The sequence below is a fragment of the Vigna unguiculata genome, chromosome 2 (genome assembly GCF_004118075.2).
Source record: "Vigna unguiculata cultivar IT97K-499-35 chromosome 2, ASM411807v1, whole genome shotgun sequence".
NCBI classification, from domain to species: domain Eukaryota; kingdom Viridiplantae; phylum Streptophyta; class Magnoliopsida; order Fabales; family Fabaceae; genus Vigna; species Vigna unguiculata.
In genome coordinates, this window is record NC_040280.1 from 25,400,575 (window position 1) to 25,413,403 (window position 12,829).

General features: G+C 32.6%; 2 protein-coding genes across 2 annotated transcripts; both read right to left on the reverse strand.

Moving 5' to 3' along the window:
• Positions 1-2,009: 2,009 nt before the first annotated feature.
• On the reverse strand, positions 2,010-5,551 carry LOC114171756. The gene is made up of 4 exons (XM_028056621.1): positions 5,254-5,551; positions 5,073-5,176; positions 4,878-4,962; positions 2,010-2,398 (listed from the first exon to the last, which is right to left on the reverse strand). The coding sequence occupies exons 1-4, from the start codon at positions 5,446-5,448 to the stop codon at positions 2,309-2,311; spliced, it is 474 nt and encodes a 157-aa protein (XP_027912422.1). The 5' UTR covers positions 5,449-5,551; the 3' UTR covers positions 2,010-2,308.
• Positions 5,552-6,475: 924 nt separating this feature from the next.
• Positions 6,476-10,066, reverse strand: LOC114173653. Its single transcript, XM_028058158.1, has 2 exons — positions 9,508-10,066; positions 6,476-7,989 (listed from the first exon to the last, which is right to left on the reverse strand). The coding sequence occupies exons 1-2, from the start codon at positions 9,849-9,851 to the stop codon at positions 6,723-6,725; spliced, it is 1,611 nt and encodes a 536-aa protein (XP_027913959.1). The 5' UTR covers positions 9,852-10,066; the 3' UTR covers positions 6,476-6,722.
• Positions 10,067-12,829: the final 2,763 nt, after the last annotated feature.

The following is a 12,829-nucleotide window of genomic DNA, read 5'->3' on the forward strand; positions in this document are numbered from 1 at the left end:
TAATTAAGTTTAAATGAAAAGAAATAATATCCTTATCTTCCTCTGAATAGCATTCTAAAAATTTGAAACATCACAAAAGTCTTTAAAGTCTTCTTGAGTGAGTTGTTATTGGCACCCCCATTTCCTGCACAACCCCTCCTTTTTTTTTTCCTGAATACTTTGGATAACTACTTAATGAACTTCCATTCTTCAAGTTGTAATATATAATATATATATATATATTTCACTTAATGAAGTTTTAAGTTAATGATAAAATATCCAATTAAGTATTTTTGTTAAAATTTTTATATATTTTTTAATTGAATGTCTATTGTTTAGTTAATCGCAATAATATTTTACATTAACTCAAAATATATTTTTTTATCCAAAAAAATAAGATGAGGGAGACAAAACAACAATCATATTTTCTAAAATATATTTAGTTATATTTTACTTTCTCATCAAGTCTCGTTCTCTTAAAATTATAGGTGCACAAAATTTTTAAAATATCAAATATGGAAAATATATTAAAATTAAAAATTTATTTTTATTTACATATTAACTATCATATATATATATATATATATATATATATATATATATATTTGTGTGTGTATTTGAAAATTAAAAGCAACATTGAGAAATAAAATGTTTAAAAGCATAATAAATGTAAAAAGTAAAAGGTAACTTGAATAAATATTGTAGAGAAGGTAAATTCTCTTGATAGCTTATAAATATCTCAATTGTTTATGTTAGTATAGCTTCAGTAGAATGAAAATTTTCAAAATTAGAATTGAGAGATTGAAGAATCGAGTGATTTCATCGATTGGAAAAGATATTTTAAAAGATCAATCATGAATGCTTCCATCAACAAGATTCCTAATAATTAGGTTACTATCAATCTATTTTGTCTCTTACATGACATAAAAGAGTCTTCATAAAATCTAAATATTGTTGAGTACTGAGTAGTAACAATCCACACTACGATTTTTGTAGGAACCTTCATAAATCCCACCGCACCCTTACATAGGAAATTTCCATTTTTGTCCTTTTCGATTTTTTTTGAATTGTGTAATTTAAAGGATAAAAATATTTCTAAAACTCGAGGATGATTACCAAAAAAATATAATTTTTAGGTTACATAATTTAGAAGTTATTTGACAATCTAGAATATTTTTTATTTTTGAATTGCACAATTCAAAAATTATTTTTTATTTTAAAAATAACTTTTATATTATACAATAAAATCAATAATTTTCTTTGCAGTAGACTGCAGGGAAATTTAATGAATGTACAAGAAGAAACTGTCATTTTTGTATCGTCTAGTTTTACCTTACGATGGGCATATGATTTTAGGCTTCGGGTTTTACTTCCTGCACCCTCACTACCTGTCAAATTTCAAAAGGATCAATTAACCTTTGTTAAAAAGTGACTTTTGTATTACATATTTCAAAAACATTTTGGAATAAACTTTTCAAAATTTCTAAAATAAGTTTTATATAACAAAATTTTCGATATAAAAAAAAATGCATTTTTGAACAAATTTTTCAGTGTAAAATTTTCGAAACAAACTCCCTGGAACCTATATAAGAACTTCCGAAATGAGTTTTTTAAAACATCCTCCTACGAAATGCACTCTTCAATCATCGTCCAGTACATCAGATTGCTTTATTTCTCAGTCAAAAAGATAGTTGTTTCATTACCTAACATTTTTCATAATATTCATTTGGGGTAAACATCTCTTTATACAGAATATCCGAATTATCCCTATATATTGCTAGAAAGCGCAAATTAACTTTGTATACTTTAAGAGTGAATACAGTATTATTTACGACAAAAAAAAAAAAACTGAATTTGAAAATTATTTATTTATTTTTTGAAAATAAAAATATTGGTCCATTAAACTAAATTATGTCAATTTTGTTTCTGCTTTATGTTAATATAAAAGAAATAGCCTTTCTCAGCCGAAACAGACGTTCATATACACGAATAGAGATTTTCTTAACTAATCCCTTATTACAACATCTATCTAGGAATCCGATATTTTATCAAACTGAAGGCAAATCGAATGTATCACATGAAAGGATTAATCAGCGACTGGGATGTTAACAATAATGCATACATTATCAACTAAAACATGCCACTTTAAATAGGCATGACTTCGAAATATCATCAATTCTAACTGTTCCACAACAAACAAACAAACTGCTCCGCAATTTGCTCGTTTTACAGATTCTAAAATGTGAAGGTCAACAAATGATTGGAGTTAAAAATGCAAAACCTGGTCGATGCTCTTTCATGCTGTAACCAGCAGCAAAACTTGCAATATCTAAGCAGCGAAATTGAGCTTCTTCATTACTTTGGCATAAGCCGCTGGGACAATAGCAGGTTTCCTCAATCTACGTTTTGATTTCTTTGACTGCAGAAGATACCAGAAATTCATCAATTTTAAGGAGTAGAGATAAATCCATATAATACTGTAGAATGAGAGAAAATTAGGAGAAGCATAGTTGACTGTTTGGTTCCTCCCTCCCTGCCGTACCCCTTTTTGTTTTCCAGGTAACCCGGTAATCTTGTAATTGATTTTAAAAACTCAAACTCAATCCCTTGTCTTCAGTATATAACTCTGACTCCAGATACAAATTCCGCATTTCAGACATACATACGATACAAGTAATTTTGTTGTCGCAACTGTGCATTTTGAATTGTTCCCAGTGTATTTTGAATTTTCCCATTGACATTTATGAGCCAGCAAACGTGGATAAAAATTAGTAATTCACCCATTGGCTCTATATCTTAGCTAGTGAGAAAGAAATTCACCCTTGGTAAAACAGTTGCTATACTAGTATTCTTATTCTAGAAGTATGGACATGTCAACATGGAATGAATTGTGGGGTCACTGGTCAGATGCCTTCACTAAATATAAATTCCGTATTTCAGATATAAAACAGTACTTTTTGTTGCCCCCACTGTGCCTTTGAATTGCTTGTTCAGTGAATTCTGAATTACACATTGACATTTATTAATCAATGAGGAAGAAAGTAACTCAACCCAGTTTAGACTTTTATTTCATATACATACTTTCATTGATCTATAGTCTAAACCAACCAGAATCACATCAGTAAATAGGGCAAAATTCAAACAAATTGTTCTATAACCTTATTTTCAAGAAAATGTTACTTATGTACATAGTACATAATTTACATCAACCATGCAAAAAAAGAATTGAATGTGTTAAAACTAAATAAGTTCAATATCAATTTATATTTATATATTGCTTAATGGACATATTAGAGGTGATGTATATTTACAAGTTAGCAAATAACAAATACTCCTTTTGATTCCTAGGATTTTTTAACCTCATCAGTTCTTATGTACACATTTATGATCTTAAACTTCCACAGTTTTGTATATGAATATAATAATAAAGTTGACTTCTATACATTGTTTTGAAAATGAGCAAATTAGTTTAAAACCACAAAATCATACATGTAAACATTTTTTATTATCTCTAACATTTATACAACCTGTTTAAGAAATATAAAAAAATAAATATTATAAATCTATGTATTGGCCCAACGACTCAATTTTTTTAGCCCAACTAATTAGACTAATAACTATAATGTTAGGACTTGGGACAACTAGTTTTTTGTCGTTGTAAGGAATGTTATTGAGATAAGGTTCATAGATGATTGCTTTGCTGAGTTTTACACAAAAAAAAAAAAAAAAAACTTTTCTGCAAAATGCTTTCTGTGACATTATGATTATAATTTTTTTTCTTAATACCATATACTAATTCAAAGTTTCAAATATACAGTAGAGTCCCCCCTAGAAAACTTGACCACAATATATTTATAAACAGATGTATTATGTTCGTGTTTTGTACATCATATCATACCATCTTACAATGTTATTTTCACAGCAGACAGCTAATGAGGGAGTCAACAAATACTACTGTAGAGATGCAATGAACCACAAACATTTTAAGTATTTTTGTCAATTATCAAGTAACCATATCACAGCAATGGTCATGCCCCAACAGCTACGATGACATAATGGGAAACATGTTATGCATTGTACACCACCATCACAACATCAATCACCGCAAAAACCCAAAACAAGGAAAACTTCAAGAGTGTAATTCTCTTCAATAAACCAGTAATCATGCTGAATTCGCCTCCCACAACAAATTTCAATGACACCAAATACTGTATTTTGACTTCTTTTTTTCAAATGCTTGTTAATACCTTTATCTACAAGCAGACAATAATTATTGCCTCATCACCCTAAATTTTACAATTGTACATCCTAAGGAAACACATGTTGCTCTATTTTCTGCAAATGAAGTAATCCAATTCATAATCCAGCTACTAGGCTAGAAACGGCAATTATGATTTCAATTTTCAAGCAATTTGTCTCTGAAAGAAACTTGCCACTGTAATGTACTGCAAATGCTATATGAACCTTGCTTAGAAAGGACAGCAACAGTCCACTGTGAATAAGAACAAGTCAACAACTTCCGTGACTTATTTCCACCTCATGAAATGTTGAGAAGGCATATTGGGAATGAGTATGACATGATTTATTTGGCTATTCACACTGATGGAACAAACAGAAATTATCAAGGATTCTAAAGAGAACCACCAACAAGAAACTCACATTCCAACAACAATCAAAAAGAAGAAAAATGAATTAAACTTCCTCAATAATACCTTATCCAGCTGAGCTTTTAGAGAATACAGGAAGAAGTTAGTTATAACTTATAAAAGAAGTTCAATTCATTTTACATTTTTTTTAAACTTTCCCCTATAAACACTTACTGAGAAGTTTATCTAAATTGGGTTATCATCACATATCATAAAACCTCATTAAATCCAGAAAGGAAAAAAAAAATGAACCTTGAGATGAGCATTGTGTCGCTTGCCTTCCTTCCAGCGCCTGATGTTCCCATCATTCATTGTTCTGAATCTGGATTTTAAGGACCTGCTCCGACCATAGTAAAATCACTTGCTCCCCACAAACAAAAGAAAAAAGAAAAATTCACACACACACACACACCAAAAACCTATGCGAGTAACGAAGTGGAAACTTACGAATAAGATTTCATTTTGGTTTTCTTAACCTTGGAAATGGTTGGAGTCATCGGTTTTCTTCTAAGTTTTCGTTCTCTGGACGACACGTGGCGCACTTGAACCAACTATACAGAACAAATTAAACTGCTATAACAATCACGATCGGAATGACAAAGTCTAGATGTTAAAATCGAAGACTTACGGAAGGGGAAGGATGAGATGCGTGGAGATGCCATGAAGAGAAAATTAAGGAGGGAGGAGAAGAAGTGCGGAATGTGGAAGCAGAGTGAAGCGGTTGCGGCGGCAAATGGTGGAGGAGACGGCGAGAAGAGGGCGGTGGTAGAATTTGACGTGATTGGACGGCGAGACAACGAAGTTTCGTCAAACAACGAAGCATGGCGACTTCACTGATTTGCAGTTTTTGCACTTGCACAATCGAACCCAAACCTGCGATTGTGAAAGTGCTTTTTTTCACCTTCGAATTTGGGGATTTTTTTTTTTCTAAATTGTAGTTTTTTGTTTAACCTTGAGGTGAAGATCTGGGCTAATTTGGGCTTAATTGTTTCTTGTTAGTGAAGCCTAAAATTATGGGCTGCCTAGCTCCCCATTGTGTACAAAGTAGAGTCTGTTATTGGTACCCCCATATTACTACTTAAATTCCCAATCTTAGTGGAAAGAAATATTCTTTTGATATTTAGGTTAGAAACCTCCCAAAAAAGCACACCGTCATTGATTAAAATTCACAAAGGAAAAAGTTTCGCTTCTACTAAATTTATTTCAAACAAATTAACGTATGATTCTCTTAAAATATGGAAATTTAATACAAAAAACGTTATATAATCATTTTTAAAAATAATATAAGGGAGTATGTGGATTAAATAAACATTTTTTTATGGTAAAACAAGTTTCCTTTACGCAATTTTTTTTAAGAGAATATAATACTTTCCGTCGTGTATTCTGAACTCACTTTCTAATACCACAATAAAAAAGTTGTTTGTGTTTAACAAGTTTTTTTGTTATTTACACAAAAAAAAAAAAAACAGGAATTCACATTTTAACGTTTAAAAATATACATTATTTCGTAGGTCTCAATAAATTTCAGCGTCTGAAAATAAATATTTTATAGACATTGCACTATTTTTGAAGTTACAAATATAATGGAAACTATTGAAAACCACAAACTCAATTACAATATTTATAGTTTAAAGACTTAATAAATAGAAAAAACCACCAAAAGTTATGTGAGCCATTAATTACAAGATTAAACCATTTTACTCTGTCCTCTTCGATATGATCCAAAACTATTGCACATGGCTAGTAATATCAATCAAAACCAATCGCTATTTAAAAAAAAAAAAATGAAACTTTTAAAAATTGGAAACTCTAACTAGAATTAGACATAAAAGCAGGTTAGAAGAGTTCTATGCAGAAATGATGTATAAGAGAGACAAATATGACAAAATACTATAACACAGTTACACATGCCATCAGCACCCAAATCCTCAACAGAGACCAAACATCATGCATGCATGCACAACAACAGCAATTAACTACCAGAATACATCTAAAATCAATCATAAAATAAAAACCTTATACTCTTGCATGCACTAACATCATTTGCAAAGAATCATCAACACAACACTATTCTTCTTCTTCCTCACTTTTCCTTATTCAAACGCGTGCAGATTCTTTAGAATCCAAGCCAGCCACACTCGAAGAACTTCTCTCACATTCTTCTCTGACATGCCCCGCAGCAACAGCACCTCCCACGTCACTGATGTTCCCGAATAGCAGCACCACGATTCCAGCAATGGCAGTGCAAAACGCAGCTCCGAACGAAGTCCTAATCCGCCCCGGCGCCACCGACCCCACCGTGAACCCCACGCACAACCCTGCAGCTCTCATCCAAGCATACCAGATCGAGAACGCACCTTCTTTCCCCGAGGGAGCACAGTCCAACACCAACAGCCTCCCAAAAGCATACAGAATCCCTGTTGCTGTGCTCTGAACTGCACCAAACAACACCAAGTGACCCCATTTCCAGTGGCTGTTACCGTAGTAGAATCCAAACCCAGATGACAAGAGAGACAGAAGGAACCCCACTATCTGCATTTTCACAGAGTTCATCTTGATCACGTGCAGCAAGGGTTGTAGCAGAGACAGAGAAACAAGAGGGAAAAGAAAGTAAGTTAGCCAGAAATAGAGCAAGTGCAGTGGCTTAATGCAGAGTTGTCCCACTATGAAAATCACTCCCCCAGTGAAAATCGACATGGTGGTGAATGAGGAGAGGAAAACCCCTGCAAGGCCTCCAATGGCATGAGGGTACTTGAAGATGGAAAAAGGGTGGAGCCTTGAGGAGAAAGAGATGGAATCGGTGGTTCTGCTGATGGATGTGACAATGTGCAACACCCCCACAAGCCATATCAGGCCACTGAAGATTGAAACAACCCAAAGACTCATCACATCACGGTCGTTGTCGTTGAGCTCCCGGAGCATGTGGTATGTGAAGGAGGAGATTATGGCGGCGCCAAGGCATCCGGCCGCCGTGGCGTGGAGGGAGAGTCTGCTGGAGACTGCTTGTCTGAGAGAGAATTGGCTTCTCTTGAGGGTTGGTCCTGTGAAACAACGGATCATGAGTCCGAGGTGGTGGGTGTGAGCAGCATTGGCAACTGTGCTGGCTGCAACAATGCCTGCAATGTAGGGAACGAATATGGCAGTGACTTTGAAGAAGCCTGCAGGGAGACAGAAGAAAACTCCGATGCCGGTGGCTGCTGCTGTGATGAGCTTTGGGAAATGGCCATCAAGATGGAAGGAAATGAACCCTAGAATTGGAGCAGCCAAAGCTAGACCAGTGGCCCAAGCAATCGATGTCCACTCCAAAGAGGAGAAATTTGATCCACCACTTGTTCTTATGGTGTGATTTGTGAGTTTGCTATACCTGCAATTCCACCACATTGCATTTTTGTTAGATGTTTAACTTTAATTTCTGTCATAGTTCTTCTCATAGTCTAGCATCAACTACCACTCCGTCAGAAATCATATAATGATATATCAGAAACAAACTTAGTATACATACTAATCTGTAACGGAAAGAACAGTGTAATGTACTCTTAAATTAGCTAGTAGAATGAATTATTTACTCTTTAAATTAACCAATAGCATAATTGGTTTAAATGTTGTCTTAATATGTTGGCACAAACTACAATGTTCATGGACATATAACCTTCCTGTTGTTTATGGGAATGCTGTCACTTCACTGTTAAATGGAACTTTGGGAACATGCAATTGCAAATACACAGTAAATAGTGTCTCTGTTGTTTATTTGATGTGTACACAGTCTTAATCCTGTAGTGTGTACAGCAATTTTGGTTTGGGAACATTGAAAATAAAAATCAGTTACTACTATTTCTAAGTGGAAGGAACTGTAGATATGAATAGATTACAAAGGCATGGATAAGATATAGAAACAACTTCAGTTTGTCGGCACTGTTAATTGTAGTTAAAGTGGATATCATTACCAAAAACAACCTAATTTAAATTTAATTTAACTTTCGAAAATTTCACCCAACGGTCCTAAAAGGCAAGATTTAGCCTTTACGCAATATTAAACACTTTTCTCATGTAATAATACTGTCTTTGATGAAAATTTTGTCATGTGTGAGTGAACAGTACAGATCTTTCAGGTAAAAAAGTGATTAGTGTTAATAGTGTTTTTTAAAAAGTTAATAAAATATAATTAAGCTAAGCAAATGGAGATAGCATGATGCCTAATTTTACCGTTGTGGATAAATACCATGGATATTTAAAAGTTTAAAAGGTGACTGATGACTTTTGGGATAATCCGACAAACATTTTGATACTCCCTAGGAGGAAAGCATGGATTTTTATTTTCACTCTCTCTCTCTTGTTTTGGCCAAGAATACAAGGGCATGGCTTTAGGTTGTTTTTTGTTGTACACCAAAGGTCGACATGCCAACACAGTTAATAAATAGGTTTGATGTCCGATGGGTAATGAAGTGCTTTGAAAAAGGAATCTTAACTCTTGAGTAGAGTAAGAGTAAAGTAGAATTGTAAGAAAGCCACAAAGGACACGACTTTTCATGATGGTGAACTATAGTGGAACCAAACGGCTCAAAATTATATTTTTTTAAAAAAATTAAAAAAAATGGAACCCTATGCTCAGTTGATCACGCTGCCAAGTTTTTAAAATAAAAAAATAAAGAAAAAGTCTTTTTTTTTCTTGTTCTTCTACAAAAATAACCCTGATGTACAATCCATGGCCACTACAGCAACCATTTCAAAAAACTTGTTAAATGAACACCCAAAACACCAAAACTAGACTAGATCGAGACAACAGAAGAAAAAAACAAATTTTTGGCTTAAAAAACGGCATTTGAACAGGAAAAGACTTGAAATGGTGGAAACAATGAGAAGGAGAAGGAAAAAGTGGACTCACAGATGAATTTCCTTTTGTGTGCAGTGCTTGGCTGGGTGGTTTTTGGCCCATTCCTGAAGCGAATCTGTGGGGAGACGCTGTAGCTGACTGATTATGAGAGGAAACACAACAGGAACAAGCACAGTTTGAACAAAGTAGAAGCAAAACTCGTAAAGGTACCATCCCATAACTTCAAACCCAGAGGGCTTCTCCCCCACTTCCTCGTACCCATTATAAGGTTCTCTTGCCCTTAAAATCTTCATGGCCCTGTTGTGTATGTCTGGTCTCACCGTGCCCTTTCCACCCTCTTGCACGCCCTGTGCTCCTCCCTGCCCTCCATCAGCTTCAACCGTCACCTCTTTCATCACTTTGAACACAGAAAACGAAGGTGCAGGTGTCAGAGAGAGTAATGGCGAGAGAGAAAAAAAAGTGCAGAGAGAAAGAAAGAAAGAAGAAAGAGTGTTGTGGTTTAAACAAAGGTGACACTACTGCAAGGGACTAACTAAAGGGTTGGTTTGGTTTGGTTTGGTTTGGTGTGCAACTGTGCACAGCTGGGTTAATGAAACTTTCTAGGACTTGAAACGACCTTGTTTAGTGAAAGTATATATATTACTATAATTTCACAACTCACTTTTTTTTTTCTTTTTTTTTTTTTCATTTGTCTCTAGGGAATTGATAAAATATCACCACAGTGAGACGTTACAGAAGAAGGAAACGTCGCTACAGTGCTCAGTTTTGTGTGTGGAAAAGTTTCCCATATTTATAAATTTCATTTATGAAGGACACTTGGTCCCATGCAACCAATAATATGCTGCAGTTAATAATCATACCACTTATAACAATGCAGGTTTCTTTTACTACTCTGATATAATATAAAGACATATTTTATTTTTTATTAGTAAAACTATTAAGTTTTTCAGAATATATGCTATGAAAAAACATAAGCATGCAATTTTATTTTTTGTAATGTTTTGTGCTGAATTGATGTAACCGGTAAATGTATGAGCTGCATAATATTGTTGTTCGGACATATTGGTTTTTGGATTCTCAACGGGTGGCAACGGGTTTGTTAGTTGCGAATTAAAAATAATTGTTGTTGTGTCTTACATAAAAGATTCTGTCTCCTTGTGACAAATTACTATACAAGTTTTTAGATACTGTCCAGTTACATAGTTTAATGAATCTCACTTGACACTTGCAGCCAATTATAATATCATTTTCTTGCAAATATCAGAAATAATGTAATTGTTGTTAAATGTCCTCAGTCCTGTCTTGTTTGTTTATAGATTATAATTAAATTTTTATATTGTGAGTGAAAAAAAAATTGTGGTTAAATTATTTTAAATAATCTTAAATTCATCAACTTTAAATTAATTCTATACTGTTGCGTGTTGTCGTGTTGCGTGTTTTGTACTTTATGAACAAAAACTGACGATTAAGATGTGAGGATCATCACAAGCGTGCAGATATGGAGGGAGAACACAGGTTTACCAATAAACGGTCAAATTATTACACAGTTCACACAGCTTACACTAATGGGTGAAATAAATGTTTTGACTTATTCAAGAGTTAGTAACATTTACAAAAATCAAGATGGAAAGTGATTCGGTAAGGCTAGAGTTTTTTTTCATTGCATTTTAATAATTATTTAAAATTTTATATATAAATATTTTTAAATAAATAAAACTTACGATATTTTGATATTACTTTTTCTTTTATACTTACGTCATAACTCTTAATACTATTATCCTTATATTATTTAATTACAAATATACTTTTTATTGTTTTTTTATTATAAAAATCGGATAAGGGTGCGTGGATACAATAGTCCAGGATGTTATATATTTTTCAATAAATAATAGTGTAGAATTGTGCAATTTTTCTTTTTTTGTGTGTGAACTTTTATTCTTTAATATTTTCTAAGTGAAAATAGTTTAAAATTTTGAGAATACTCAACAAAATATTTGGAAGCTAATTAAACCATACTTATAGGTAAAATTGAAAGGATATTTTTTATTAAAAATTAAAAAGAAATACCTTTATAATATTTGTGCTAGTGGGAATATGTATTTTATAAAGACATAACTTTGAGTTAAAACAAATAATATCTTGTCTATTTTAAAATTTGTGTTTTTATATTCTATCTTGTCTATTTTAAAATTTTAACAACATTTTGTGCATCTCAAGAGATAAAATAATATCTTCAACATTGTATCTATTAGTTCAAATCCATTCATTTATATAAAAATTATTAAAATGTTTCTTCAAGTTCACAATACAATTTTGAAGTGAAAGATAGGATATTAGTAATTATTTACTTGTCTATCTTCTATTAAAAGGGTTAGTTAATTTTCAACACATTTTCCTTTGGAATCAAACATGTTACATAGCTATGTTTGTTTCAAAGGGAATATTGTTGGCAAAGATGAATTTGAGGGTGTGATGGGATCACAAATAACTAATGTAAAATTTATAGTTATACTGTGAAATAAAATAGTAATTATTATTAATTTTAAATATATTTTTTTTTAAATATTCTAATAAATAAACGATTATAAAATTGGTGGAAATTAATTAGTTTCTTTGTAATTTGATTTTTTTTTTGTAATATATGTGTTTATTAATTGAAATTTATAAAGTATAATTGAACATAAAATATATTTATTTAATGAAAGACATTATAAGTACTATAATTGACATAATTAAAAATAAAATTAACTAAACTAGTAGTGATGGAACTGATTTTTAAATTTCACACAACATGGATCTCTATTAGGTGGACGTAAATATATTGTTTGGATGACCAATTTAATATATTATAAAGTGTTGGGACGTCTCATAAACGAGTTCAAACGTTAAACTTGTTTCTACCGCTTGATCATTTGTGCAACATTACTATCTGTTTTGATTTCAGTCGTGTCATGGATAAGTTTTTTTGTCGGCTACCCTCATGGGACGATGGTAGTCAATATGAGTTATTACAAAATGGGTCCCACAATGTAGCGTATGATCTAAAGTATAGTCCATAACCATACTGTGATGCATGCCCGTCTAGGAGGTCCTCTAGAATATAACTTTGCTAGTGAATGTAGAATAGGATTTGGGATTGTGGAAGAGGATGAGGGAGTTGGTTGTAGAAGAATAAGTATTTTGTAAAGCAGACCTTGTAAACGTAACAAACAATTCAATTATTGTGTTAATGGGTTGATGAGGCTTATAATGAATCATTTATGCAATGTCATCATCTGTTGAGATTTGAAGAGCATCATACATAATGGCTCATTCTTCATTGAATGTGGATCTCCTAAAGTATAACTTATTGATGGATGTGGTGGTTGGAATC

Bases quoted from the DNA above. Each gene is read 5' to 3' on its own strand.
- LOC114171756 (XM_028056621.1), bottom strand. From the start codon at position 5,448: ATGCTTCGTTGTTTGACGAAACTTCGTTGTCTCGCCGTCCAATCACGT. The intron at 4,963-5,072 runs GTAAGTTTCCAC...TGGTCGGAGCAG, and splicing joins ACCAAAATGAAATCTTATTC to GTCCTTAAAATCCAGATTCA. The intron at 2,399-4,877 runs GTTCATTTTTTT...TATCTTCTGCAG, and splicing joins GACACAATGCTCATCTCAAG to TCAAAGAAATCAAAACGTAG.
- LOC114173653 (XM_028058158.1), bottom strand. From the start codon at position 9,851: ATGAAAGAGGTGACGGTTGAAGCTGATGGAGGGCAGGGAGGAGCACAG. The intron at 7,990-9,507 runs GTGAGTCCACTT...GTGGAATTGCAG, and splicing joins ACACAAAAGGAAATTCATCT to GTATAGCAAACTCACAAATC.